We start from the raw sequence: 25,144 nt of genomic DNA, 5'->3' as shown, positions 1-25,144 counted from the left end.
AAGGGTTGTTTTAGGAAATATCTTTTGTATAAGAATGCCGGTAAAGAATAGTAATTACTTCATCAAAATAGACTAAAACATACATGCACTTAATGTACTAAGATTTGCTAGCTTTTCCAACCAACTCCATGCTATATGTGTGTTTGGATAGGTGGTGAGGAACCAAAAAATCATTTTGTCAGTGTGTCCACCACTTTTTTTTAAACATCACGCTAGAAAATAACGTTAAGGTTATTATGATTTTTTCAATATGGTTCATCAGGTTTTCAAACACGCATTACATTAAGAACGAGAAAATCATAACTCACACATATATATATATGTGTGTGTGTGTGCGCCCCACCACGCCAAAACCACTGTATCAGTGTGTCCTTCCATTCCAGGTTTTTCCACCACACTAGAAAGTAACTTTAAGGTTACTATGATCTTTTTTCAACATGATTCATCACATTTTCAAGCACACACTGCATTAAGAAGCGAGAAATCATAACTCATACATATATATGGTCACTTATAAATAATTCTTATAGCAAAACGGATGGCATGGAAAGCGTAGGGAAGAATGTGCCTGTAATTGTCTTTGTCTAAGTAGAGTCTGTAATTGTCTTTTTGAGAAAACAACAGCTAAGGTAATTACATAGAGCCATATTTCATCTATAAAATAGCCTGAAATCTCATCTGCCACTAGTTCTTGAAGACCACACTTGAGCTAACTTCTCTCTATTTCTTCTTTTCTCTGTGTGAGGTCCATTTTTGAGCAATGGCGAGAAAACTAAGCATTGTTGTACTCTGCCTTGTTCAAATGCTGCTTCTTCTCGTGGAAAACCATGTAAGCCCAAACAAATAATTTAGTTCTCTTTCTCATTTTCTGATAACTCCAACCTCAGCTTTAGTAGTCTACTCTGTTACTTTTTCTAAGTTCTGCATTGCTGCTTCCACTTGAAATTCTTTAATATTTTTGTTCACAAGAGACCACTTTGTTGTTTCAAGTTGAAGTTAGCGAGGAATTCCATTGCATGCTTGAATTTAGTTTGTTAATTTTGTTTATTTTGACCACCATTGGCAACAAATTTATTTTGTTAAATGTTAATTTTTGTTGGTGGGAGATTCGAACTCGCAAGTTTTTCATTCCTTTCTTTTTATCTTTATACCAAACTTATATCTCTCATGTAAAAAAAAGGATCATGTTTAGAGAATGGAATTGAATGTGCTATTATTAACTATAAGTAATAAATAAAATAATACCACTTCCTTAACTCCTTTGTTTATAGTTTTGTGTTGTTATCGTTACATTTCCCTGGCATGCTTTTTCTATCCTTCATAACGTTGGTTTGGATGCATTTGTGTAAATCATAGTACATGATTTCTTTACGGTGTATTAACAACTTCTTGTTGTTGGTGGTGGTGTGATTATTGTTTTTGACTTTATAAACAATGTTAATTATATTTATATAACATACCCTGATAATTATGATTATGCTTTCAGGCCGAGATTGTTGTGTCCACCGTTGAGGCTTCAGCTCCGCAGCCTCACAAGAACACCACCCACACCCTGTCCCACGCTCCAGCTCCGCAGCCTCACAAAAACACCAAGTCCCCTGTTCCCAATGTGAGTTTATATATATATATATATATATATATATATATATATATATATATATATATATATATATTATTTTGGTACAATGTGAGAATTTCTAGCATACATTACAATTTCATTTCTTCTTAGATGCAAACTTTGTAAGTTTTATTAGAATTTGGGAGATATCAAACATGATAAACGTTATCAAATAAAGTATTTTTTTTATGTCAAATTATCAAGAGTATATAGATTCATTAAAAAATGGAAGCATATTACAAATTAATTGTCATGCAATTAAGAAGTTTGTCTTTCAAATTGTCAGTGTCTGAAGCTTTCCAAATGTTCTAGAGGAAAACAAACTTCTTCTTTATGACAACCAATCTGGGACCAAGGTCTCTTATTTATAAATCCAATTTTTTATATTTTAATGTAGCCTCTAATCAAATGAAAAATACCACTTTGTCTTCTACACATTAATTTCCATGACAATTAACCCTTCAACTTTTACAACTTCATTTCTAAAATAGATTACAAAACATTTTAATAATTGCACGCATGACCCCACATGTTGAATTTTGTTCCAAAAAGTTTGTCAATTCCCATGTTATGTTAACTTCATGTTTTTGTTTTCCTTAGTTGCAGCATGGCATCACCGAAGGCAGTCTTAAACCACAAGGTAATAGTTAATACTAATAGTAGCTTCCATCACAAATTCACACAACTTAAATTTTGAGCTCTTCTCCAACTTTTATTTTCTTATGTGCATGTTTTAGAATTTTGATGATGTTTGTTGAATCATGAATGCACAAAACTGCAGAATGTGGGCCACGTTGCACCGCTAGATGCTCAAACACACAATACAAGAAACCGTGCCTGTTCTTCTGCCAAAAGTGCTGTGCCAAGTGCTTATGTGTGCCTCCTGGAACTTATGGCAACAAGCAAGTTTGCCCTTGCTACAACAACTGGAAGACCAAAAGGGGAGGGCCAAAATGCCCCTGAAACTATAAATTTTACCTATTAAGTCTCTTAATTAATGCCTTGCTAGTTGCTACCAGCACTCCATGTATTTATATATGTACCCACCAGATTGAAATTAAGTATCTTAATTTTAATTTAATCATGCTTGTCTTCGTGTGCTTTCATAATTAATCATTAGGGAATAAGACAGAACACTTCTTCTGGCATTGAACTCGTAGTCAAATTCCTCCTTAGAAATATACAAGGCACAAGGAAGACACACAATGCAAATATGTGTCCTCTAGTTATGAAAATTTAAACATTATTAGTGTCTATATGTTTGCATTACTATATGCTTAAAAGTATAAGGGTCTAATTCAATTGGTTAAATAATATACATAAGATATAAGTTATTGAAATTCTGATATTTATTTTTGATTTTTACGGATAAAAAAATGTTTAAAAACTATTACGTGAAAGACTTTCTTTTGAGAAAGACTAATTAATCACAGACTATTGGTTAGAGAATACCGTTAGTTAAAAAAAAAAAAGACATAAAAATTAATATATGCTAGTTTTGTGTATTATTCAGTTACGTCGCAGAGGCTAAGGAAAATTATGAAGTATATATAAGCTGTTCCGCACGACGAAAAATACAATGTTCTTTTAGCTCAAAAGGAAACTTTTCTATATATATGTCCTTTTGCTTCTTGTTTTAATTAAACTCAATGTAGTTTTCACCCATTTTTCTTTTTTTGGAGTCAAATGGTGCATTAGTGAGTTTTGGCTACTTTTGATGTATGATATGGTAATAGTTCAATTAAAAATTCGCTGGAATGAAAATCGAAGATGCATGTTTATTTTTTGGTTTTGCAGTAAAAAAAAAAAAAGCGTAGTTGTAAATTGTGGTTGCCATCACAATTATTGTTGTGATTAGTAAAAATAGAGACAAATGTGATTTTTGTGACTGCAAGTCCGCAAGTAAAAAACCATTACTGATAATGGCGTGTTTTTGAAATTTATGAACAAAAAAAACTGTTACATTTTGTTAATTAATATACTTCTTAAAACTGATAAAAACAACAATTTGTTATTAAAACAATTAAAAAAAGTAATTGAATTTGCATTGAAATGGCAACACATACAGCTGATTTAATACATTGATTATTTGGACATATTATAATTCTTATACAGTGATGTTAGGCGAGCTTTGGATTCATTTTTACAATTGATGAAAGTGGCATTCACAGGATTTGGTCGTGTGTCAGTGTAGGGAACAAGTGGCATCACTATGATGTTAAAACACTAGTAGTTTTTGAGGCTTGGGTGGGTGTTTCTATATATATTTGGCAACTCATTTCTTGTGTAGCCCTTTTGCTAGACTTTGTCACACCTTGTGACAAGTTTAGTGGTATTAATAAAATTATATTTTGCCCATAAAAAGAACAAGACATGGAAGCACAGCTTTGTCTCATGCATTTGATTTTGGAAACTGATTCTCAAATTCTACACAACCAGTGGCGAAAAAAATCAACCTCGAGTAGCTACTTATTCACAAGCAATTGTAGCAGATTGTAAATTTCTAGCTCACACGTTGCAACTTGCAAGTTTCAGATTTTCATTTCTCTAAAAAAGAAGGTTATAAGGAAATGCACAGAGTTTTTTGATTCATTTTGTAAGACGTGCGTGCATATCTTTGTATTTCAGATTGTGAATTGTGTTTTTTTTATGCAAATATTTTTTGAAACACATATTGTTAACAGATGAATACTTCATCTAAGCTTGAAATCAGTTTTCCTTAAAGCAATTTTAAGTTGTAAAACCAAAGACATAGATTAGACTTTCAACTCCCTAGTTGGTTTAAACAAATAAATATAAGGAAAAAAAGAGAAAGTACAAAAGATTTATGCTGCACCGTTTCTTCCAAAGACTACATCTAGTCCTTAGCTACCTACCAAGAATTTAACTAACAATAGAATTACAGGAACCACTGCACCACACTATTACAACTATTTTTTTTTCCTTTAGTGTTTTTAGGCTCACACATAAATACTCTTTGGATCTTTGCCTCTTTAGACAATCACAACAAGAGGCAAACTACAATTATATATATATATATATATATATTTTAACTAAGTCAATCTAGGCTCTATGCAAATCAATAAGAAATGTTTACAGGGTAAATCACAAGGCTATATCGTCTTAGAAGACAAACAGAATCTTATATACATAGAGAATGTTTTCTAACGATACAAAGAATATATAGGGAAATACTTAGAATATTAATTTTCACCTCAATTCATGTAAAAAGTTCTTTGCACTTGTTCTTTTGAGCTTTTATAAAGAGTTGGAAGGTATACGTTACAGTATGTTGGAGCTCTCTTGTTCTGTCCTTCATAATTTGAACATTGGTGCGCCTTAAATACTACATTTAATGCCTTTTATATACCAACAATAGTCACGAAAGATTTGATAAATCATACTACTGCTTGTCTTCCTTTCTCAGTATTTGATGATATAAAGCATGTAATCATATCTTCTTTTCAAAACCAAGTACTCTTGTCAAATTTCTACAATAAAAATTTTCATCAAAGGTTCCGATATAAACAACCAATATTGAAACTCAAAGATTTTTAAATCGATATAAAAACAAATTTTTCTAAAACAATTTTTTAGAACTATGTTAAAATGATGACAAAAGTGTTTATATGTCATTTTTAACGATTATTTTGCAGATTGTGTCGGAAGTGACTGTTATTATTTTTTGTTTTTTGATGTAAGAGAAGATAATCTTCTATAAATGTTTAATTTTTTTGAAAGACAACATTTAAATTTATTCATTTCTAAGTTTATACTGATAAGTTATCCTTCTTCTGGGGTTAACTTCTTAGGTCATGTATGTTTAATAAGTTTCTTAGGATAATTTTTTTTAATTTTCTTTTGTTGTCAGAGAAGTCCAATTAACATTGTGAGTTTTTTAAGTTTTGTGGTGTATATCTTATATAAACAACTCATCTCTAAAGTTTCTTAAAAATAAAAAATAATTTAATTCACTTTAAGATACTCAAAGTAGATATCTTAAATTTTGGCTATGGGAAATGTCCTTACATAACAACAATTTAAGCACTTAAATTAATGAAGTCCCATAGACAATCATCATGTACTTGGACTGATATGAATCTGCTAGGGCTAATATACATGAAGATTCGTCTTTACTATTCAAATATTAGTTTCTACGTATTTTTAAAGCTATTATATAAAATTGAACTTTAGAAAGAAAAAAAAAACTTGCAGAATTATGCATAGTACACACAAAGAATTTCTAAATTCCTCCTGACCCCAACAGTTTAGTCAGCCTTACAGTTGTATGATCCATCTCGTAATCTCCGAACCATCTCCTCTACTATTTCATCAAGGGTTTGGCAGAACAAAAGTCAAAACCATAATATTCACTCTAGTCGAGATCTTTGACACTTTCAGTCTATACAAGAATATTCGATATTCATTAAAATTTTTATTTTTGAAGTAAAAGAAAAAAAGCACCTTATAATTAATTAATAGGAAATTTTGAAAACTACATTAAAAATTAAGGAGTTTTGTTGACCTGTGTTGTAAGATACAGGTTAAGAAATCTTTATAAATTTATCAATTAAAGTTATAAGAATTTAATATTTTATTTTTTAAAACTTATTTAATACTTTTTAAAATTAATTAAAATCATTTAACGTATAATAATAAGCATGCTTTAATTCATAATTTGAACATTTAAATCTACAGAGTTAATAAAATCGAAAACAAATAGCAATTTTTGAAAGTTTTCAAGAGTACTCATAGTCTCTCAAACACAACAAAGAGTCGCCTCAGTTTCGTCTTTAAAGAAGACAAGGTTGCTCACATGCTAACTGCGTTTGCAATAGATACTTTATATTAAAAAATGATTTGATTCTTGCACAAATTTATATGTAATAAAAAGAAATAACAGAATATACAATTTTTTAACACAGAATCAATCGTAGTTATTACCTATTTGAATCTTCCAGCACAAATGTTAGGTGAGGTCCAGAACCTGCGTTATTCGAACGCAAAATATTTGGACTTCTTTATGCATGATAAGTAGACAGATACCATGGAAATTGGAAAGGTAGGTTCACCTTTCACCTCATGATATACTTTACACGAGTTGGTTTTGTTAGGTGGAACACTACTACTGGTTATTAATAATGCTAATTTCTAACAACGCATGACCCCATCATATGGTAAAAGCATGCAAGATTTTTTAGCAAAACTTATGGTCCTCGTTCATTTTTGCAAGGATCGCACTTTGGACAAGTGATTGATTAATTTGGATTGAGTTTGTTAAGATGATTATTGACTGCAAAATTCTTCTTCCTACTTTAGTAACATTAATCAATTAATACTCAGGCACACCTAGCTACATATATACTCAAGATAATCTTTTCTCTAAGCATTACTAGCATATATGACTGGTTCTAATTAGCCGTTGACCTATTGGTCGGCTAAAGATTATAAAATTTATGTAATACTATGACTTAATTTTCATATATATAGTATAAAATTATTAGCATTAGATGAGTTTAATTAAATTCTGATACTATTGTCTACTTTATGCAAAATAGTATATATATTAAAAACATAATTTATTGTATGAATTCTATCTCTATAGAAAAAATGATTCGTTTTTTTTTTACAACAAGCTTTGATCAATAAATTAGTGGGGGGAAAAAAATCATACTTTAAGTTTTGATAAGCCAACTAGATTATATTGTCTTCTAGTAAGCCATGTTCTTTATTTAGCAAAGAAGCATATTCTATATATAGGAGTATTACGGTACATTATACTTGGATGCTGATTTCTTTTGCTAGAAAAGAATCTCATGTAAAGGCCTTTACAAATTCGTTTTACTCCACAAAAGGACAATAATATTGGTTGGTTTGAGGTTCAGGTAACAGTGAAACACATGCATAATCAATTTAGTTACTATGTAGGTATAGAAATTATTAGGCTCATGGAGGCATATTCGTGGTATATACGCATTTTGTTCCAGAAGTTGCCCTCTGCGTATGAATTACGCCGTGAGGTTCGGCATGTTGTCACATTTTGATTTTTGTTTTGTTCCTTCTTTCTCTGTGTTTTCTTTCCCCATAGGTCGCTGTTCAAATGTTGCAAGAGTTGAATATTATGATTTGATGTGTTGTACATTTTTTTGAACCAAGATGGCTGAAGTAAACCGATATTGGCTTTTATCTTTTAAAATTAATTCTACACAATGAGTTGACTAATAGACTTTGACACATTCATTGTACCTAGTTTTCAAGAGTTGCTCGCATGATTTTCATTTTCTTTGGTCTAAGTAAACAAACATGTAAATTGTAATGAAACATAATTTAGACTTCCAAGCAAGCATAGAATTGAACAATTTCACAAGCTTCGATTTTGTTGATGGGAACTTCATTATCTTTCACGTTACGCAAAACCCAATTCTATTATTCACCAAGTCCAGTAATAAAATCCTTGAAGTCTCGTTCGGCAGAGGAGAATTGAAAAATGGAGAAAATTTAAAAGGAGGCAGAGAAATGAAAAAACACATGACACAAGCTTCAGCTTTATTGATTTTCATCTTTGTATGAGTAGGACCATTCAGGTTCTATAGTAGTGTAAACTAACTCAAGCTGTTCATGAAAACCATGAAAAAAAAAGTGAAAGAAGAGAATTGATCAAAGGCTTAAAAGTAAAGAAAGGGTATAAAAAAGAAGAGGGGTAAGTCCCATAAATAATAATTTACAGTGTCCTAACTCCTAAACATGAAATGATGACTTAATCTTATTCCTTTGGTCTTTAACCGAAGCACGTAGTATGATTGATGGACCAGACCACTCTGGGGGAGAATTCAAAAATCTTCATCATCAGTGATCCAAAGCAAGCAAGAAAGTGGGTCTGATGAGAATTTGGAGAGCTTGTTGTCAACGGCAGCAATAGAATGACCCTTTTGGCTAGAAAGAACAGCAGAGGTAGAAGGGGTGGCATTGGTCCTAGGTGGTTGTTGAGGCTGAGTGTGATCTTGAACATTAGGGGTTTGGAGGGGAAGCACAGTGGGCTTAGGAGAAGCTTGTTGTGGTTGTGGACGAGGGTACAAGAGATCGGTGGGGAAGAAGTTGTATTGTTGAAGGCCAGCCATAGAAGAACAAGTGTGTGTGTTTTTGGTTTGGCTCCGAAACAGAGAGACCCTGATGATGAGTATCTATGTTTTGTTTCTTAGAGCAAGTTGTTCGGTTGGATTTGGTATTTATAGAGAGAGTGAAGGTGCGTTTTCTTGGAGAAGGGGAAGGTGTAAATGAACCTTTTTCTGGATTGTTGCTTACTTGCCTCCCATTCAGCCATGTTTTCAATCACACCGTAAAGTTGTCGTTTTTTTTATTTTAAGTTTATTACCTAATTTTTTTTTTCTTTTTTTTAATATACGATATTTTTAATTTTGATATATTTTGTTATCTTAACTCAGTCCGTCATATTGTAATATGACACTATGTTAATCTATCTCGAGATTAACGTTAGATATCAAAAACAAAAATTTAAAAATGTCATGTAAAATAAAAAAAAATTAAATAGTAAATTGAAAATAATATATTCTAACTATTAAAAATATAATTAAGCCTTTTCTTAGATAGTATTTTCAATTTTTTTAATTATTTTTTTCATTAATTATCTAATTAACTGTCAATGTCTGACTACTCTACTATCCACTAACTTAACCTATTTTTATGATAAATATTTTTATTCAATGCAAATATTAATTGATCTTTTTAATTATGTTTAAGGGTATTGCTGAAAAAAATAGTTTAAAAAAATTAGAAGGATAATTATTTTGAAAAAAAAAAACTAAAAAGACCATTATCATTATTTTAGAACGGAGGGAGGGAGAAATTTTTAAGATTAATGCACATAATTTTTTAAAAGATATGATTAAGAAATAGTACACTGTGTATTTACTTCCTTGTTATAACAGTCCCTTAGTAGTTAATTAGTACTTAGTAGCCCCTAATTAACTTTCCATTTCAGCATCTTTATATAATAGAATATACCCAAATTTTCTTTCTTTTTGTTCCGCTCAAAATCTGATTTCTTTTGTGGTCAACGGTTTCTAGATGCCAAAAATTGTGGAATAGAGGTAGCCAACTGGTCAGGATTCAAGCCACAAGTCACATTGGCAGGACCACCTTGTGGTTAATTAATCATTCCTATTGTTTTCGATCCATAAATGGTATTCCTTGACAAAATAAGGTATCTATTGACAAAAGAAACATAATAGTTTTTTAACACTACAGTGCTTCTCTTAATTTGTGTTTTATATGTTTGTTTCTTTTTAGTGTTAAAATATAAATCAAATATATGATGAAGTCATTCAATATTATCGTTCAAAATGAAAATGACGTCAACAATTGATTGTTAATTTAGTAGCACCTTTGTTACTGGACAATGGGAGGAGGTTCAGGATTATTAAAACTTATGATAGTTCTCCTCCTTGATCGCAAATAACAACGATCAAGTCTTGTTTCATTAAATAAAATTGATATAACACTATGAATTTTTTTTATCCTATATCAAGTGCCCTCTTCGACCATAAAAAATAATATAAGAATATAAGGCAGGGCTTAACATATTCAAAGAGTTAAGTATTATAATACTGGAATATTATTAAAGATGTATAATTCAATTGGTTGAATATAATGATTGAGTTATTATAAGTTTTTTTTATACTTATTTTGAATTCTTATATATTAAAAAAAAAACCGGAACGCAATGTTTGATTGTTTAAATAAACATTGACTTTTGTTAATTTAATTGTTAAATTTAAAGATTTTATGGGATATATTAAGTTTATGGAATTTTAAAATTAATCGATATTTTGTTTAGTTGTATATTAACATTCCATTTTAAGTATATAATATTGTGATTCTTTAATAATAAAAATGTGGATATTGAATATTAACTAGATTACATAAGTTATAAATATTTGAATAATGTAAAATTTAATATGCACTTATGATCATGGCGATTGACAGTAATATCAATATATCATCAGATTTGAAAATATTGTAATAATCATGTATTGGATTTATATTTTGTCTAAACTAAGAACGTGGATCAGTTGAGATTCGGAAACTCAACTCGCTGAAAACTTGATTAAATTTATATATTTTAACAAATAAATTAACTCATACTTAATTTTTGGTTTGATTATATAAATACTTTTAATTTTAATTTTATAAACTTGATATTAAAAAGTTCGTATGTATATATGTTTTTTTTGTTGAACAGGGGAGAGCTTACAGCCCCTGATAGAAATTTTTATTAAAACCACAAGAATAAAAAAAAAAGAAACTACATCAACTAGCACGAAAAAATGAATAAAAATTGAAATAAAATAAAAAACTATATCCCCTCCTTCAAAAAAAAAGAACAAAAATAAATTGAGAAAGAAGTTTTAAATTAAAATAGAATTTAAAAATATAGTTTTTCTCATTTTATTGTTCATTTTCTTCTTTTTTATCATTCTTTTTCAACCAAACAAATAAACTTTTAGGATGTGTTTGATTTGTAAAAAAGATAAGATAAACAACTTTTTGTAATTGAGTCACATAACAACTTTTTGTACTATATGTACATTGTTTGATGGTCAATGCACAATACTAAGTAATTATATATTATATCTTGTTTGATGTATTTATGTATTAGACAAAATAATATAAATTTTACTATAAAATCTTAGGTGCATTAGCAACACTTTGACGATGCAACAAAGGAGAGGCCCCTGACGCCACTAGGCTTGGTGGCACCAGGCCACCGTAAGGTCACAGCAATGGCAACAACGACACAATAGCACAACACGACCATGCTAGAGTTGACCAAAAGGGGAAAAATATTGTGAGAAGGAGAAAGATGACGATCTGAACAAATTAACAATGAAAAGAAACAATGAGTTAAAAGGGAACAACATCAATCCATACGGCCTTCGGTGGCAATCAAGGTACAGACGTTTGGAGATAGAGATTTAGAGAAAGAGACACATATGGAAAAAGAAAAAAGGTGTGAGATAATGAAAAATCAGAAAATAAGGATAATATTATATTTTTACTTTTGTTAGACATTGGATAAAAAGTTATATGAGGGTTAGTGAGTTACAAGTTTTTGGATATTTGATCAGTTCATTAATCTTTGAATTAAACAAACAAATATTTTTGTGTTGTCTAATATCTTATTTTTTTAGCGAATCAAATATGCTCTTAATCTGTGTACATGTGAAAATATTCTTTTATTCTAAAAACAAAGTCATTAACAAGCTTGACCAACTCGTAGCAAGTTTGTATGTATTATTTCCTCCTTGTATCTTTTGATGTCGAAGGTTATTATACATAAATTAATAAATATTAAATGAAACTAAAAATTGTTATATTTGTATTAAAATGTTCTTATTTAATACGGTGATGTTTGATACTAATATCACTAATAGTGAGTATTAAATAAGAGTATATTTGAGAAAAATACACTAATTAGACTTTTCTAAAACATCAACTATTTTAGGAAAAAAATTGAAAACTAAAACATAAGTAGTATATATATGTAATGATAAAAGAAAATACTAATTTTATATTATTTCTCTTTTTTTTTGTAAGAATATTTTTTGGCCCTTTTCATAAGACTTTCTTAAAATTATCCACTGCATTATTTTAAAAAAATAGAATTTTTCAACAATTTTAAAGGTAATTCTAAAATAATATAAATTATTGAAAATTTTAATATTACTAATTTAACTAAATTTTTTAATTCTCATCAAATAGTTAAATGGATCTTTAGAAGTAATATTTAAAGAAACAATACCTAATAAATTATTATTTGTATTTAAATTTTATCATTACATATATCGTATATTCAACCATTCTATTATTTTTCTTCTGTTATTACTTTCATCTCATCTAAGATGAAAATGTCTATTACATACTAAATTAATAAACTTTAAAATATGGTATTTGACCTATTCAAATACCATGTTTTTCTATTAAAACAAATTCAAACTTAAAATTTATCTTATTTAAACGAGTTAAAACTTGAATATGATATTCTTTTTACAGGTCAAATTTAAACTTTAAATATTCAACTCAATCAATCAGTTCTTAACATTGATAATAACAAATTGTCACTATATATTTGCTCCTACATTTGATGATTACTTATCCTTCTTTGTTTTTATCTTTGGCTTATTTATTTTTAGCTTTGGCATATTTGCAAATGTTATTACATATTTGAATATAGGATGAATGGCATTAATAATCTGTTTAAAATATAGCAAATGAATGAGTGACCTGAATAAGCATGCCTTGCTATGTCATAATGCATGACTCACACGGCTCATCACACTGCTAATAAGAAATCAGAAAATGAACGGAGAGATGAGGCCATCAACATGCTGACGGGAACGTGGGTAGTAGTTAAAATAAAACTTGCATTTTGTGATCTATGCCCACATTGCTAATAATTTTTTGTGTAATAATGAATTTTTGTGATCTAACTAAATAGGGTTGAGTTGAGTTGTTTGATCGTATATATTTATATTATGTTTTAAATAAAATTTCAAAAAATAAAAATGGATAAAATGCTGCTAGTATTATTTATATATTTACATAGTATGTCAAGACAATTTAGTTATAAAACATTTGTTTGAAATGTTACTTTTGGTCTATTATTATGTTTTAGTATTTTTTTCTTTTTAATATATTAATTTTTAAAAGTCTTATTTTGATTTTTTTTTTATTTTAAATGAATTCAAAATTTGTTTATAAACATTGATGTGATGTTAATTTTATTATTTTATTATATTTTTTAGAGATTAATCCTGCCTAGGGTAGCTTTGCTATTCTTAGCCGGTCCCAAGCCCGGATAAAAGGAGAGGGTTGTGTTAGGCTTTCGACAGCCAACGTTAAACTTTGTCGAATCTCTATGACATGGATCAATTACGTAATAATGTGAATGCTAGGTCGTTGCCCGGAAGCAACGCGCTGTATAGCTCGAGTACAGTGTCAAAAGAGCAAGGGCCGCTGCATCGCCGCCCGGATGTAGTGAAAAGTAAGCAAGGGTTCCCACATTTTCGTGAACGGGTGTGGGTAAAGAAACTAGTTCATGACAGGAGGATTCGATTTGGTACATGAAATATAGGCACACTTACTGGAAAATCTATGGAAATAGTGGATGTTATGGTGAGGAGGAAGATCAATTTTATGTGCCTACAAGAAACTAAGTGGATAGGTGAAAAAGCGAAAGAATTAGACAAATCGGGATTTAAGCTGTGGTATAAGGGAAAAATCAGATCAAGAAATGGGGTAGGGATTATTGTGGACAAGGAGTGGAAGAAGGATGTCGTGGATGTAAGAAGAGTAGGAGATCGTATCATAGTCTTAAAATTGGTAGTGGGACAGGACACCTTTAATGTTATTAGTGGGTACGCACCTCAGGTTGGGTTAGCAGAACACTTTAAGGTAAAATTTTGGGAGGATCTAGAAGGGGTACTTCAGGATATACCCCAAGGAGAGAAAGTTTTCCTAGGAGGGGATCTCAATGGACATGTAGGTAGCGTGGCTAGAGGTTTTGAGGGGGTGCATGGGGGTTTTGGCCTAGGAGAGATGAATGGGGAGGGTAAATCCATCTTGGAGTTTTCGGAGGCTTTGGATCTTTCTATAGCCAATACATGGTTTAAGAAAAGAGAGGAACATCTTATCACTTACAAAAGTGGAGGGACATGTTCTCAGATAGATTTCTTCCTTATCAGGAAGTCTGATAGGAAGTATTGCTTGAACTGTAAAGTTATCCCGGGAGAGAGCTTGACTACCCAACATAGAGTTTTGGTTATGGATGTAAGAATTAGAGATAGGGCAAAGAGAAGAAGTCCTCTGGTAGCACCAAGGATCAAATGGTGGCACTTGAAGGGTGAGAAACAAGGAATCTTCCAACAAAAGATATGGGAGGGTTGGTGTGGACAATCACAAGGAAGTGCAAATGATATGTGGAACAAGATGTCCCAAGAGATTATTAAAGTGGCTAAAGAGACGTTGGGTGAATCTAGAGGTTTTGGACCTAGGGGTAAAGAATCGTGGTGGTGGAATGAAAATGTTCAGAGCAAAGTTAGAGTAAAAAAAGAGTGTTTCAAGGAGTGGTCTAGGTGTAGAAATTCTGAAACTTGGGATAAGTATAAGATAGCTAGAAATGAATCCAAAAAGGCGGTGAGTGAGGCAAGAGCCCAAGCTTTTGACGGACTATACCAAGCTCTAGGAACCAGGGACGGAGAAAGATCTATATATAGGCTTGCTAAGGGTAGAGAGAGGAAGACTAGAGATTTGGATCAAGTAAAGTGTGTTAATGATGAAAAAGGCAAAGTCTTAGTGCATGAAAAAGATATCAAGGAAAGGTGGAAGGCGTATTTCCACAACTTATTTAATGATGGATATGGATATGACTCTAGCAGTCTAGACACAAGAGAAGAGGACCGGAACTATAAGTACTATCGTCGGATTCAGAAACAGGAAGTAAAGGAAGCGTTGAAAAGAATGAGTAATGGTAAGGCGGTGGGGCCAGACAACATACCTATTGAAGTGTGGAAAACTCTTGGAGATAGAGGTCTTGAGTGGCTCACCGAACTCTTTAACGAAATTATGAGGTCAAAATGCATGCCGGAGGAATGGAGGAGAAGCACGTTAGTGCCAATCTATAAGAACAAGGGGGATATACAAAATTGTGCAAATTATAGGGGAATCAAGCTCATGAGTCATACCATGAAATTATGGGAAAGAGTGATCGAACGGAGATTAAGAAAGGAGACTCAAGTTACTGAGAATCAATTTGGTTTCATGCCGGGAAGGTCGACCATGGAAGCGATTTATTTATTACGGCGGGTGATGGAGCAATATCGCATGGCCCAACAAGACTTGCACTTGATTTTTATTGACTTGGAGAAAGCGTATGATAGAGTGCCTAGAGAGATTTTGTGGAAAGCTCTAGAGAAGAAAGGGGTTAGGGTTGCATATATTCGAGCTATCCAAGATATGTATGATAGGGTATCGACTAGTGTTAGGACACAGGGTGGAGAGTCAGACGATTTTCCCATCACAATTGGTTTACATCAAGGGTCAACCCTTAGCCCCTACCTTTTTACCTTAATTCTGGATGTCCTCACGGAACAAATCCAAGAGATAGCGCCGAGATGCATGCTTTTTGCAGATGACATAGTCCTCCTTGGAGAGTCGAGGGAGGAGCTGAATGAGAGGTTGGAAACTTGAAGACGAGCTCTAGAAACACATGGCTTTCGCCTAAGCAGAAGCAAATCGGAGTATATGGAATGTAAGTTCAACAAAAGAAGGAGGGTTTCTAACTCAGAGGTGAAAATAGGAGACCATATTATCCCTCAAGTCACACGATTTAAATATCTTGGGTCTGTAATACAGGATGATGGGGAAATTGACGGGGATGTGAATCATCGCATTCAAGCAGGATGGATGAAATGGAGAAAAGCATCGGGGGTGTTATGTGATGCAAAGGTACCGATCAAGCTAAAGGGAAAGTTTTATCGGACTGCGGTAAGACCGGCGATTTTGTACGGAACAGAATGTTGGGCGGTCAAGAGCCAACATGAGAATAAAGTAGGTGTAGCGGAGATGAGGATGTTGCGGTGGATGTGTGGTAAGACTCGACAGGATAAAATTAGAAACGAAGCTATTAGAGAGAGGGTTGGAGTAGCGCCTATTGTAGAGAAGATGGTGGAAAATAGACTTAGGTGGTTTGGGCATGTAGAGAGAAGACCTGTAGACTCTGTAGTGAGGAGAGTAGACCAGATGGAGAGAAGACAAACAATTCGAGGCAGAGGAAGACCCAAAAAGACTATAAGAGAGGTTATCAAAAAGGATCTCGAAATTAATGGTTTGGATAGAAATATGGTACTTGATAGAACATTATGGCGGAAGTTGATCCATGTAGCCGACCCCACCTAGTGGGATAAGGCGTTGTTGTTGTTGTTGTATTTTTTAGAAATTAATTTTTTAGCATTTTAAAAACTGCTAAAAACTATTTGCATGAAACATTTAATAGATATCAAATATCAAACAATTTTTAACCTTTTTTAGTTGTCAGAAATGACTATACCCCAAATCTAAATTCACACACAAATTGAAGTACAACAACAATAACACTTTTAATTAAACCAATAGGTTTATTCAATTAAATCAATTTATTTATAAACTTTTAGCTTTTCAATTGTAATTTATAACTTATAAACTTTCAGCTAATTTTTTTATTATCGATTAATGGTGTTTCAAGAATATATTTTTCAATTTAATGCATTAATTAGGGCTGTTTCATCCTCAATGCATATACTAGAGAGAATAGAAAACATTTGATTTGAACCAATTTGGAGGCTGGGTGTGAGAGGAAACCCATAGCTGATGAATTCTTAGATGGGCCGGGAACTTCTATTGGTTGCATGGGCTTGGGCTTATGGTTTTAACCCAATTAATTCCATGGATTAAAAAGAGACTGAAATTTCCAATGCTCCGAATAAAAAGAACACATTGATTACATTGTACAACTCATAAATTTATAATCGATTGTCCACCAAAACCAAAAACACTTACAATCGATTGAAGCAATATTCTCATAAAATAGTCTGATTGATAAGATGTTATCATGCTGAAGTGTATAGCTATGATTTTGTATCATTTCTCCAACAAAACCATAATCCACAGCACTATAGCATTACCCAGGAATAATGTCCAAACGACCAAACCAAAACAAAGCGGAAAATTATGAACAAATAAACTTGTATTTTAAAAATGCCGCGAAGAAAATTATTTGTTCTTCCTGATAATTTATCAAAAATTATATTATCATTTGTAATTACTATTAATTTACTAACAAAGTACTTTTCTTTTTCTTTTTCTCTTTATAGACATTTTATTTCTTTTATTTTAATGTTATTGAATCCAAGAATTAACATATTCACTTAAGGTAACACAAAGAAACAATTTAGTTAATTAAAATGTAAAAATGGAAGAAATAAATGTATGCAAAATTAATAATTTGTCTAAAATTATATTATAAATTTTCTAAAATTTAAGAGACTAAAATCCTTGAAAAAGTACAGAACCAAAATTGTGGATTATCAAGAACTAAAAGGGAATCAAAATTATAATTTAATTAAACAAAATCAAATAATTAAACAATTGAAATCGTTAATTTCTTATTTTTTAAAAAGTTATTAAGTAGTGTAAGTCTAAGAATTTGACATCTAATATTGTCAATTGATCCATTGATCTCTCTCTTCTCTCTCTATATAATGACCTTCCATAAGAGAGTTATCTATTATATTAAAATATTTAAAAATGTATAACTAGTATTTTTCTTTAATTTATGGATTTTCTTATTCTTAACTATCGATCGTCATGGTTGCCATTAAACAAGAATATTCGAATTTCTTTTGTCAAGATATGTTTAACCGTGTCATTGGAAAATAAATTACGAAATTTTTATATTGGTTGTACGGCTAATAGAAAAAGGAAGCAATTGTAGTCATTATTGGAGAATAATTCAGCCACGCTGTCACCATTACACCAGCCAAATTGTCAGAAGAAAATATTTTTTTTTAATTTTGAAAACAAATACATATGGGGGCAAGGAAGCAATCAATCTACCTTCCATTGTCTTTTCCTTTTAACCTCAACTGAACAATTCATTTTTGTCTTAAACTAGAAGATTTAATGCATGAGACTCCACCCTTCCCTTCAATCTCAACCAAAAACTCTCTTTGTCCTATGCAGGAACCAGATTACTTGGTGTAAAGAGGTTTCTGTATTCCACTTAGTATGGTTTAAAGAGAGTAGTAGATGTTTGTATCAATAACAACATGCTTGCAATAATAACTACCTTATTACTTGAAAATATTTATGAATTTTTTTTTATTAATCATTGGGTAGTTTGTATTTTCGACTATGTTTTTAATTCAATATCTATCTACCAATAGTTCTCCTCTAATTGTCACATAACATTTTTTTTAAACTTAATTTTTAAAACATTCTTCTAAATTATCACAATAATAATTTAGCATTGGTACCTTCAACCATAGACAAGTATACCACTGCACCGATCACATGAATTAACTAGCACAAGGTTATTCTCATTGTTCCAGTTTAATAAGTGGCTCGAATTTGAATATTAGATATGCAATTATTTTAAATAATCAGAAAGAAAATTTGACCGCTCATAATGACTGATGTGATTCAAACAGAATTGTCTCATGCAGATACGTGTATTCTACATAAACTTATATGACAACACATATCAAATATAAATACACAAGTTTTCCAGTATCAGAATCCAAACAGCTTTTTGGTAAAACGAGGGAGCAAAAATTGGGAAGTAGCATCATGGGGTCAGAAAGAGAGTGTCAACTTCCTCTACCTGTTGTTGATTTCTGTGATGAAAACCTCAAACCTGGTACTGACACATGGGTTTCCGCTTGTGATGTTGTGAGGGGTGCATTAGAGGATCACGGTGGATTTCTAGCACTCTACAACAAGGTTGATCCACTGCTCTATGACTCTGTCTTCTCTGCAATGGAACAACTCTTTGATCTTCCATTAGAAACCAAAATGCAACACACCACTGATAAACCTATCTATAGCTATGCAGGGCAACGCCCTGATATTCCTTTGTATGAATCCATGGCCATCGCCAATCCGTTGAATGATAAAGATTGTCACGAGTACACAAATATTATGTGGCCACAAGGGAATGACCAATTCAGGTTATTAAATTAATTAACCCTTTCCTATTTTACTATTGAACTTATGAATACACTTTATAGTAAGGTTTTAAATACCGGTCGCGGTTGCATCGCATTTGTTGATAACACTTTTTTTTTTGTTTTCTTTTTTAGTGAAAGTGTGAATTCCTATGCAAAGAAAGTGGTGGAACTGGATTATCTTGTTAAGAGAATGGTGTTTGAGAGCTATGAATTGGACAATAAGAAATTTGAGTCTTTGCTTGAATCAACCGATTATATTCTTAGATGCTACAAATACAGAACATCTAAGGGGGGTGAGACCAACTTAGGAGTGCATCCACATACAGATTCTGGCTTCCTAACTATATTGAATCAGAAGTTAAATGGCTTAGAAATTCAATTGAAAGATGGAGAGTGGTTCAAGGTTGATGCCTCACCCAACATGTTTGCTGTCTTGGCTGGTGATGCATTCATGGTAGTGTGTTTTTCATCTTCTGACTTTTTACTGAATGTGTACACAGTAATGCTCTCTGAGAAATATTTAGCAATAACAGATATGATTAATTAGTTTTTGTCTATATTTTCAGGTTGTGTTTACTTTAGTTTATATTTTTGCGAAACTTTAAACTAACTTCATTATCTGTCGTCTATATTTAATGCAATCTTCGAAGTCCTAGCTATATTCATAGGTGATCCCTACACTAAATTTTATATATGCCTTTGTAACTGTTCTGTTATTTATAATAGTTATGATTTTTTTTTTTAAAAAAAGACTCTGAATGATACAAATTATTATGAAATCATAGTACTTTTTTGTTTGTATACTACCTGTTGGGATGCATAAACTTTTTCATTAATATGAATAAGTAATACATGCACTCACAAAATAATTTTTTTTTATAATGTCATCTAATCTTAAATCGTCGTATACCATATATTTATTGACTTTTATAATAGTTATCTTAGAAGTCATGAAAGATAATTTTTAATTGACTAACAAAGTAAAACTTAAGAGTACATGCATATTAAACTCTATTAATTTTGTGTAAAATGTTTGACTAATGCATTAGCAATTGATTATTATCCCCGTTAACCAAACATATACATGATTGACAAAAAAATGTCATACTATGAATATCATTGAATGATAGTTCTTCCATTAAAAATCTCAATTTGCAGGTATGGAGTAATGACAGAATACGGGGTTGTGTACACCAAGTATTCATGAATTCAAAGGTAGACAGATACTGTTTGGGGCTACTTTCATATGCTGGTAAGGTGATGGAACCAGAGGAAGAATTAGTGGATGAGGAACATCCTCTTCGTTATAAACCATTTGACCATTATGGATATCTTCGTTTCTTCCTCACAGAAGAAGCTGTAAAATCTGCTTCTAGGATCAAGGCATACTGCGGTATTTGAGGTGTACAAAATATGTTTGATATGAAAAAAGTCTTTGTGTGGTTTCTATGATGATGAATATATCAGAAGTTGAATGTGTGTGTTGGTATGTTGTGCTATGTTTGTGGAATAAAATCTAAATTTCTACAGCTTCTAGTTATGTATATGAAAGAAGTTTGTGGTTATGTAGTATATGTTGTGATAGTACTTAAATGAATAAAAATTTACCCATGGAAATGGAATATTTCTCTTTAGTTTTTGTGTTCATCCCTAGTCAATTGCCACAGGCAACTGAGGCAAGAATGAAAAGCACCATTTGTTGTGACTTGGATGGGAGCATTCTCTTGTACTTTGTGTGTTTTATTTGAGCAACATTTATCCCAATAGTTTCTAACAGTGGCTCATGAATTAGCAATTCCCAATCACAGAAACAGGGTTCTGATTTTTTTAAAGTGCTATGACATTTAGTTTAAACATATTCATAAATGTTAAGGTTTGAACCATATTTATTATCGTACCCCATTGCCCAGAGAGAGGCATGTGCTATAAACTGAATTGATGTGTGAATATTTTCTATTGTGCTCTAACTTGAATGGATAGAGTTTTCAATATGTAAAAGAAATAAGTGAGAAAATTTTGAAATTATGAATATAATACATATAAGACAAAACTGCATAGGTTGTGGTCCAAAGTTTGATTGATTCGCCAAAAAAACAAAGGGAGAAGTTGGATAGATTGATTCTGTCCATCCTTTAGCACATCTTAATAAGCAAGTTGGTACATGTCTAAATAAACTAAGCATTTGGATTAGACAAAATATGGAATAGAAAAGCAGTATTTTGCTTTAGTGAAAATCAATGACACTAAAGTGACTATATTTGTCCAGGAAAAAAATTGAAAACAATGAATCATATCTTGAGCTCGACTTTACCTTTTATTAAGAAAACAATTCTTGTACCTCACTCTTTTTAAGTGTATAATGATGGTAATGAAGTTTGAAGTTAGAACTTTATACAAACTATTACAAGAATATGAAAAATAGGTAGTGAAGAGAAAATGTAGATGTTACTTCAGTGCATGATTCATACCTATCCAAAGAATAAAATACTCCAATCAGTATTTTCTCACTCCTAAAAAATCTAACCTTGTGAGTGAGAAAGCCGTTTGTCTTTATATCAGTATTTCCTCCTTCAACAATAAGGAGGCTAAATTGATTTTTTTTTTAAATTATCAAGGAGGCTAAAGTGATATTCATTGGAGAGAAAAACCATGCAGCAGAGGAACTTTGAGAACTTGCAGACTTATTTTAGTTAATACTATGCTTCCCATCATAAAGATATTTTGGTCATTTTGATAATTTTTGGGGCTTCAGTTTCTTAATTCGTTTATGTTACTTACAACTCTATGATCTATGCCTACTAGTGGTAGGTTATTTAGTTTAGGTTTCAACTTTAGGACTACATGATCTCCATGTCTTGTCTAGTTCTATTTAAAGTTTAATTTGGCCTTCGGCTTTGTGTTTGTCCATGTGATACAACCAAATCATACGTGCCTTGATTAAATTCTTTTTCTTACTTTTAATTTAACCTTACTCTAAAACAAACTCTCTTCCTGAGTTTGAACAATACAAAACTCACAATCTCTGTCCATATGAATTGGAGAAGAAAGGTTCATACATACTCACACCATATTGCAAACTTTATTCAAATATTACACACTTTTATGAAAAATCCAAAAGGGATTGTGTAGAGGGAGCACTAGTGTCATCTGAATAAAATCTCAGACTCCACAATAAACCTTCAGGGCATTTTTGGTACTCTCAGAAGAGCGAAGAAACTTCATGAACTCACTCTGGACAAAGGGCTTGAAAAGCAAAGGGTGCTCCTCTGTCACAAGCTCATCTGGAGCCTTTATTATGAACCCTGGTTTTGGAACTGTAAACAATCCAATAGAGAACCTTGTCTCATTTCCACTCATCATCACTCGATGAGCCGGCGTATGCACCCTCCCATTTGTCCATGCCTGCATCACATTTCATTATGCCCTTGCATTAATCATCAATTTATTCAGTGTCACATTTTTTTTTATATAAAATCAATTTCTGAATGCATTTAGAAATTAATTACATAAAGTGTGTCCCCGGTGACAACAACGAAACTATTTGGTGTTGAGGGCTTGCATTTGATCCACTCTCCACTTTTGGTCTGTACCTCTAAACCATCAATTTGATTTTGACACAATGTGGTCAATATGTTCTTATCCGTGTGCTCTCTTATGCCAACTTTTGCTTCATTAGTTTGAGGGCCTTGGTACTTCATAAGCCGTGCAAGGTAATTTGTTGAGTTCATGTGCTCGTCCATATATTTTTCAATACCTAAACTCTCTAAAATCATCTTCCTAATAATCTGATCCAACCTTGTCACTTGCTCTGTGAAGGATTGTAGATTTTTGCTGCCAAATAATTAACAAGAAAAGGGGTCAAAGGTGTTCTAAAATATATATTTTTAATTACTTATTTGATGCTTATACATATACAATGTTATGTTTTGGTCCCTACACTTATATTTTTTAATCCATTTTAGTCTCTATTATTCCAAAATTGTAGGAATTCCAACAGATTAAAAATTGCATCTTTAGAGACTAAAACTAATATATTATAGATGCAAGGACCAAACCATAAGGAATGAGTAAGTATATGTAACTAAATGAGTATTTAAACTAATTGTTTTTTCGTTGTTAGACTTGTTATAATGGCAAAAGTTTTTATGTTTCAGCAGGTAATTGATGTGATAAGATTTATAATTGTTCTTATGTTCAAATATAATTATAAGGTTGTTATAATGGCAAAAGTTGTTTTGTTTCATATGATAAGATTTATAATTGTTTATGTTCAAATATAATTATAAGGTTTAATTGCATATTTTATCATTGATTTTTTATAATTTTGCAAATTTTAGTACTGAAATTTCAAATTTTCTCAAAATTTATCACTCCATTAAGGCTTCTCCCCCATTCCCATTTTTGGTTAAGGCTTGTCTTCTTTCTTGTCAAATTTTACTTTCTTCTCTATGAAGCATTATTTTCCCTCAGTGTTGTTCGTTGTCCTTATCAAAGACACCTGGTTTTAAATCCTAAAATTGCCTTTCGCAGAACTTGTTTAAAAAATGTTTTTACAGATTTTTTTAATTATAAAATGTTGTCTCAATAAAATTTTACAGATTCTAGTATAATTTTTCAGAAATCGAGTTCACTATAACATGAAACATAAACTAAAGATAAGGCAACGAACAATTTTCATATAGCTGAGGCAACAAAAAATTGTAATTGTTATCTAAAAAGTATAAAATTAACTCAACATTTCTACCAAATAAACGAGTTTGTAACCGTTTCATGATTTAGCACTTAATTACCTTCAATTTTGGACGGAAACCTAATAGAATGGTGAAATGTGAGAAAATTGAATAATAGGATGATAAAATTCACAAAATTATAAAAATTATGTGATAAAATATGCCATTAAACCTAATTACAAATAATAAACTATAAAAGCTTCATTTCTAATGCATACCTAAAACCTGGTTTTCCTTGTGGCCATAAGATCTTGATTAAACTTTCCACTTTGTCATGAACATCTACATCATCAATTCCCATGCTCTCATAGAGTTGAAGAGGCCCAACATAACCATGGTATGGTTTACTAGACACAACTCGTTGTTTGGTTTGTAAAGGGAGATCAAACAGCTCTTCCACTTCAAGAAAAATGGCTTTTCGAAGGTCCAAAGGGACTTTATCAAACACAGCCTCAAAGCAACCATACTCTACAAGGGCCTTGTGAACTTGGGATTTCACTGATTCCCACTGATCAGAATTGGACTCCAAGTACTCAATGGAGAAGTCAATAATTGGAAGCTTCAATTCGGTTTCTGACCCCATGTTTTTTCTCCCCTACTGATTACTCTTCACTTTGTTAATAGATTTGGAAAAAGATACCTGAAATGAACTGAATAGTTTGAAGCTTAGTTTGTTATTTGATTAATTATTATTACTATATAATAACGAACAATTAGCGCGCCTAAGAAAACATTTATTATTTGCCATGGAATAAGAAATGGTGTGGGCCATAACAATTTGATACTTTGGTGTTTTGCATAAGATCCAATAATGTGATGATTTGTTGTATCCATCTTATGGACCGTAAACTTCCAGTTAGAGTTTTTGTGAAAAACTTGGTGATGGGGTTGAATTTACATTTATTTTAAAAACGTATAATATATTTTTTATATTAGTTTAAAATTTAATTTAATTTCTTATATTATATTTTTATTATTTAATATATCAAATAATATTAATTATATATTGAATTATC

The 25,144-nt window shown here is 31.5% G+C and overlaps 4 protein-coding genes across 4 annotated transcripts; 2 read left to right on the top strand and 2 right to left on the bottom strand.

Moving 5' to 3' along the window:
- Positions 1-337: 337 nt before the first annotated feature.
- Positions 338-2,766, top strand: GASA35 (gibberellin-regulated protein 35). The gene is made up of 4 exons (NM_001371562.1): positions 338-829; positions 1,487-1,609; positions 2,219-2,258; positions 2,400-2,766. The coding sequence occupies exons 1-4, from the start codon at positions 761-763 to the stop codon at positions 2,579-2,581; spliced, it is 414 nt and encodes a 137-aa protein (NP_001358491.1). The 5' UTR covers positions 338-760; the 3' UTR covers positions 2,582-2,766.
- A 5,369-nt stretch (positions 2,767-8,135) lies between these two features.
- On the bottom strand, positions 8,136-8,949 carry LOC100818212 (uncharacterized). The gene is given in 1 exon segment (NM_001252893.2): positions 8,136-8,949. A coding segment is annotated over 1 exon segment (288 nt). The 5' UTR covers positions 8,737-8,949; the 3' UTR covers positions 8,136-8,448.
- Positions 8,950-18,938: 9,989 nt separating this feature from the next.
- Positions 18,939-21,012, top strand: LOC100817683 (2-oxoglutarate-dependent dioxygenase AOP2). The gene is made up of 3 exons (XM_003554096.5): positions 18,939-19,398; positions 19,531-19,852; positions 20,557-21,012. The coding sequence occupies exons 1-3, from the start codon at positions 19,019-19,021 to the stop codon at positions 20,797-20,799; spliced, it is 945 nt and encodes a 314-aa protein (XP_003554144.1). The 5' UTR covers positions 18,939-19,018; the 3' UTR covers positions 20,800-21,012.
- Positions 21,013-22,327: 1,315 nt separating this feature from the next.
- LOC100817152 (probable 2-oxoglutarate-dependent dioxygenase AOP1) lies at positions 22,328-24,835 on the bottom strand. Its single transcript, XM_003554095.5, has 3 exons — positions 24,347-24,835; positions 22,905-23,229; positions 22,328-22,800 (listed from the first exon to the last, which is right to left on the bottom strand). The coding sequence occupies exons 1-3, from the start codon at positions 24,709-24,711 to the stop codon at positions 22,558-22,560; spliced, it is 933 nt and encodes a 310-aa protein (XP_003554143.1). The 5' UTR covers positions 24,712-24,835; the 3' UTR covers positions 22,328-22,557.
- Positions 24,836-25,144: the final 309 nt, after the last annotated feature.

Source organism: Glycine max, chromosome 19, assembly GCF_000004515.6.
Source record: "Glycine max cultivar Williams 82 chromosome 19, Glycine_max_v4.0, whole genome shotgun sequence".
Classification (NCBI taxonomy): domain Eukaryota; kingdom Viridiplantae; phylum Streptophyta; class Magnoliopsida; order Fabales; family Fabaceae; genus Glycine; species Glycine max.
Note: the sequence above shows the minus strand (reverse complement) of the source record. Positions and strands in the feature narration are given on the sequence as shown.

What these genes read in the sequence shown, in the direction of transcription:
- LOC100817683 (XM_003554096.5), top strand. Translation starts at nt 19,019, where the DNA reads ATGGGGTCAGAAAGAGAGTGTCAACTTCCTCTACCTGTTGTTGATTTC. An exon ending in CAAGGGAATGACCAATTCAG is followed by an intron (nt 19,399 to 19,530) that starts GTTATTAAATTA and finishes TTTCTTTTTTAG; the next exon opens with TGAAAGTGTGAATTCCTATG. An exon ending in TGGCTGGTGATGCATTCATG is followed by an intron (nt 19,853 to 20,556) that starts GTAGTGTGTTTT and finishes CTCAATTTGCAG; the next exon opens with GTATGGAGTAATGACAGAAT.
- GASA35 (NM_001371562.1), top strand. Translation starts at nt 761, where the DNA reads ATGGCGAGAAAACTAAGCATTGTTGTACTCTGCCTTGTTCAAATGCTG. An exon ending in TTCTTCTCGTGGAAAACCAT is followed by an intron (nt 830 to 1,486) that starts GTAAGCCCAAAC and finishes TTATGCTTTCAG; the next exon opens with GCCGAGATTGTTGTGTCCAC. An exon ending in AGGCAGTCTTAAACCACAAG is followed by an intron (nt 2,259 to 2,399) that starts GTAATAGTTAAT and finishes ACAAAACTGCAG; the next exon opens with AATGTGGGCCACGTTGCACC.
- LOC100817152 (XM_003554095.5), bottom strand. Translation starts at nt 24,711, where the DNA reads ATGGGGTCAGAAACCGAATTGAAGCTTCCAATTATTGACTTCTCCATT. An exon ending in CAAGGAAAACCAGGTTTTAG is followed by an intron (nt 23,230 to 24,346) that starts GTATGCATTAGA and finishes ATTATTTGGCAG; the next exon opens with CAAAAATCTACAATCCTTCA. An exon ending in TCACCGGGGACACACTTTAT is followed by an intron (nt 22,801 to 22,904) that starts GTAATTAATTTC and finishes AATGTGATGCAG; the next exon opens with GCATGGACAAATGGGAGGGT.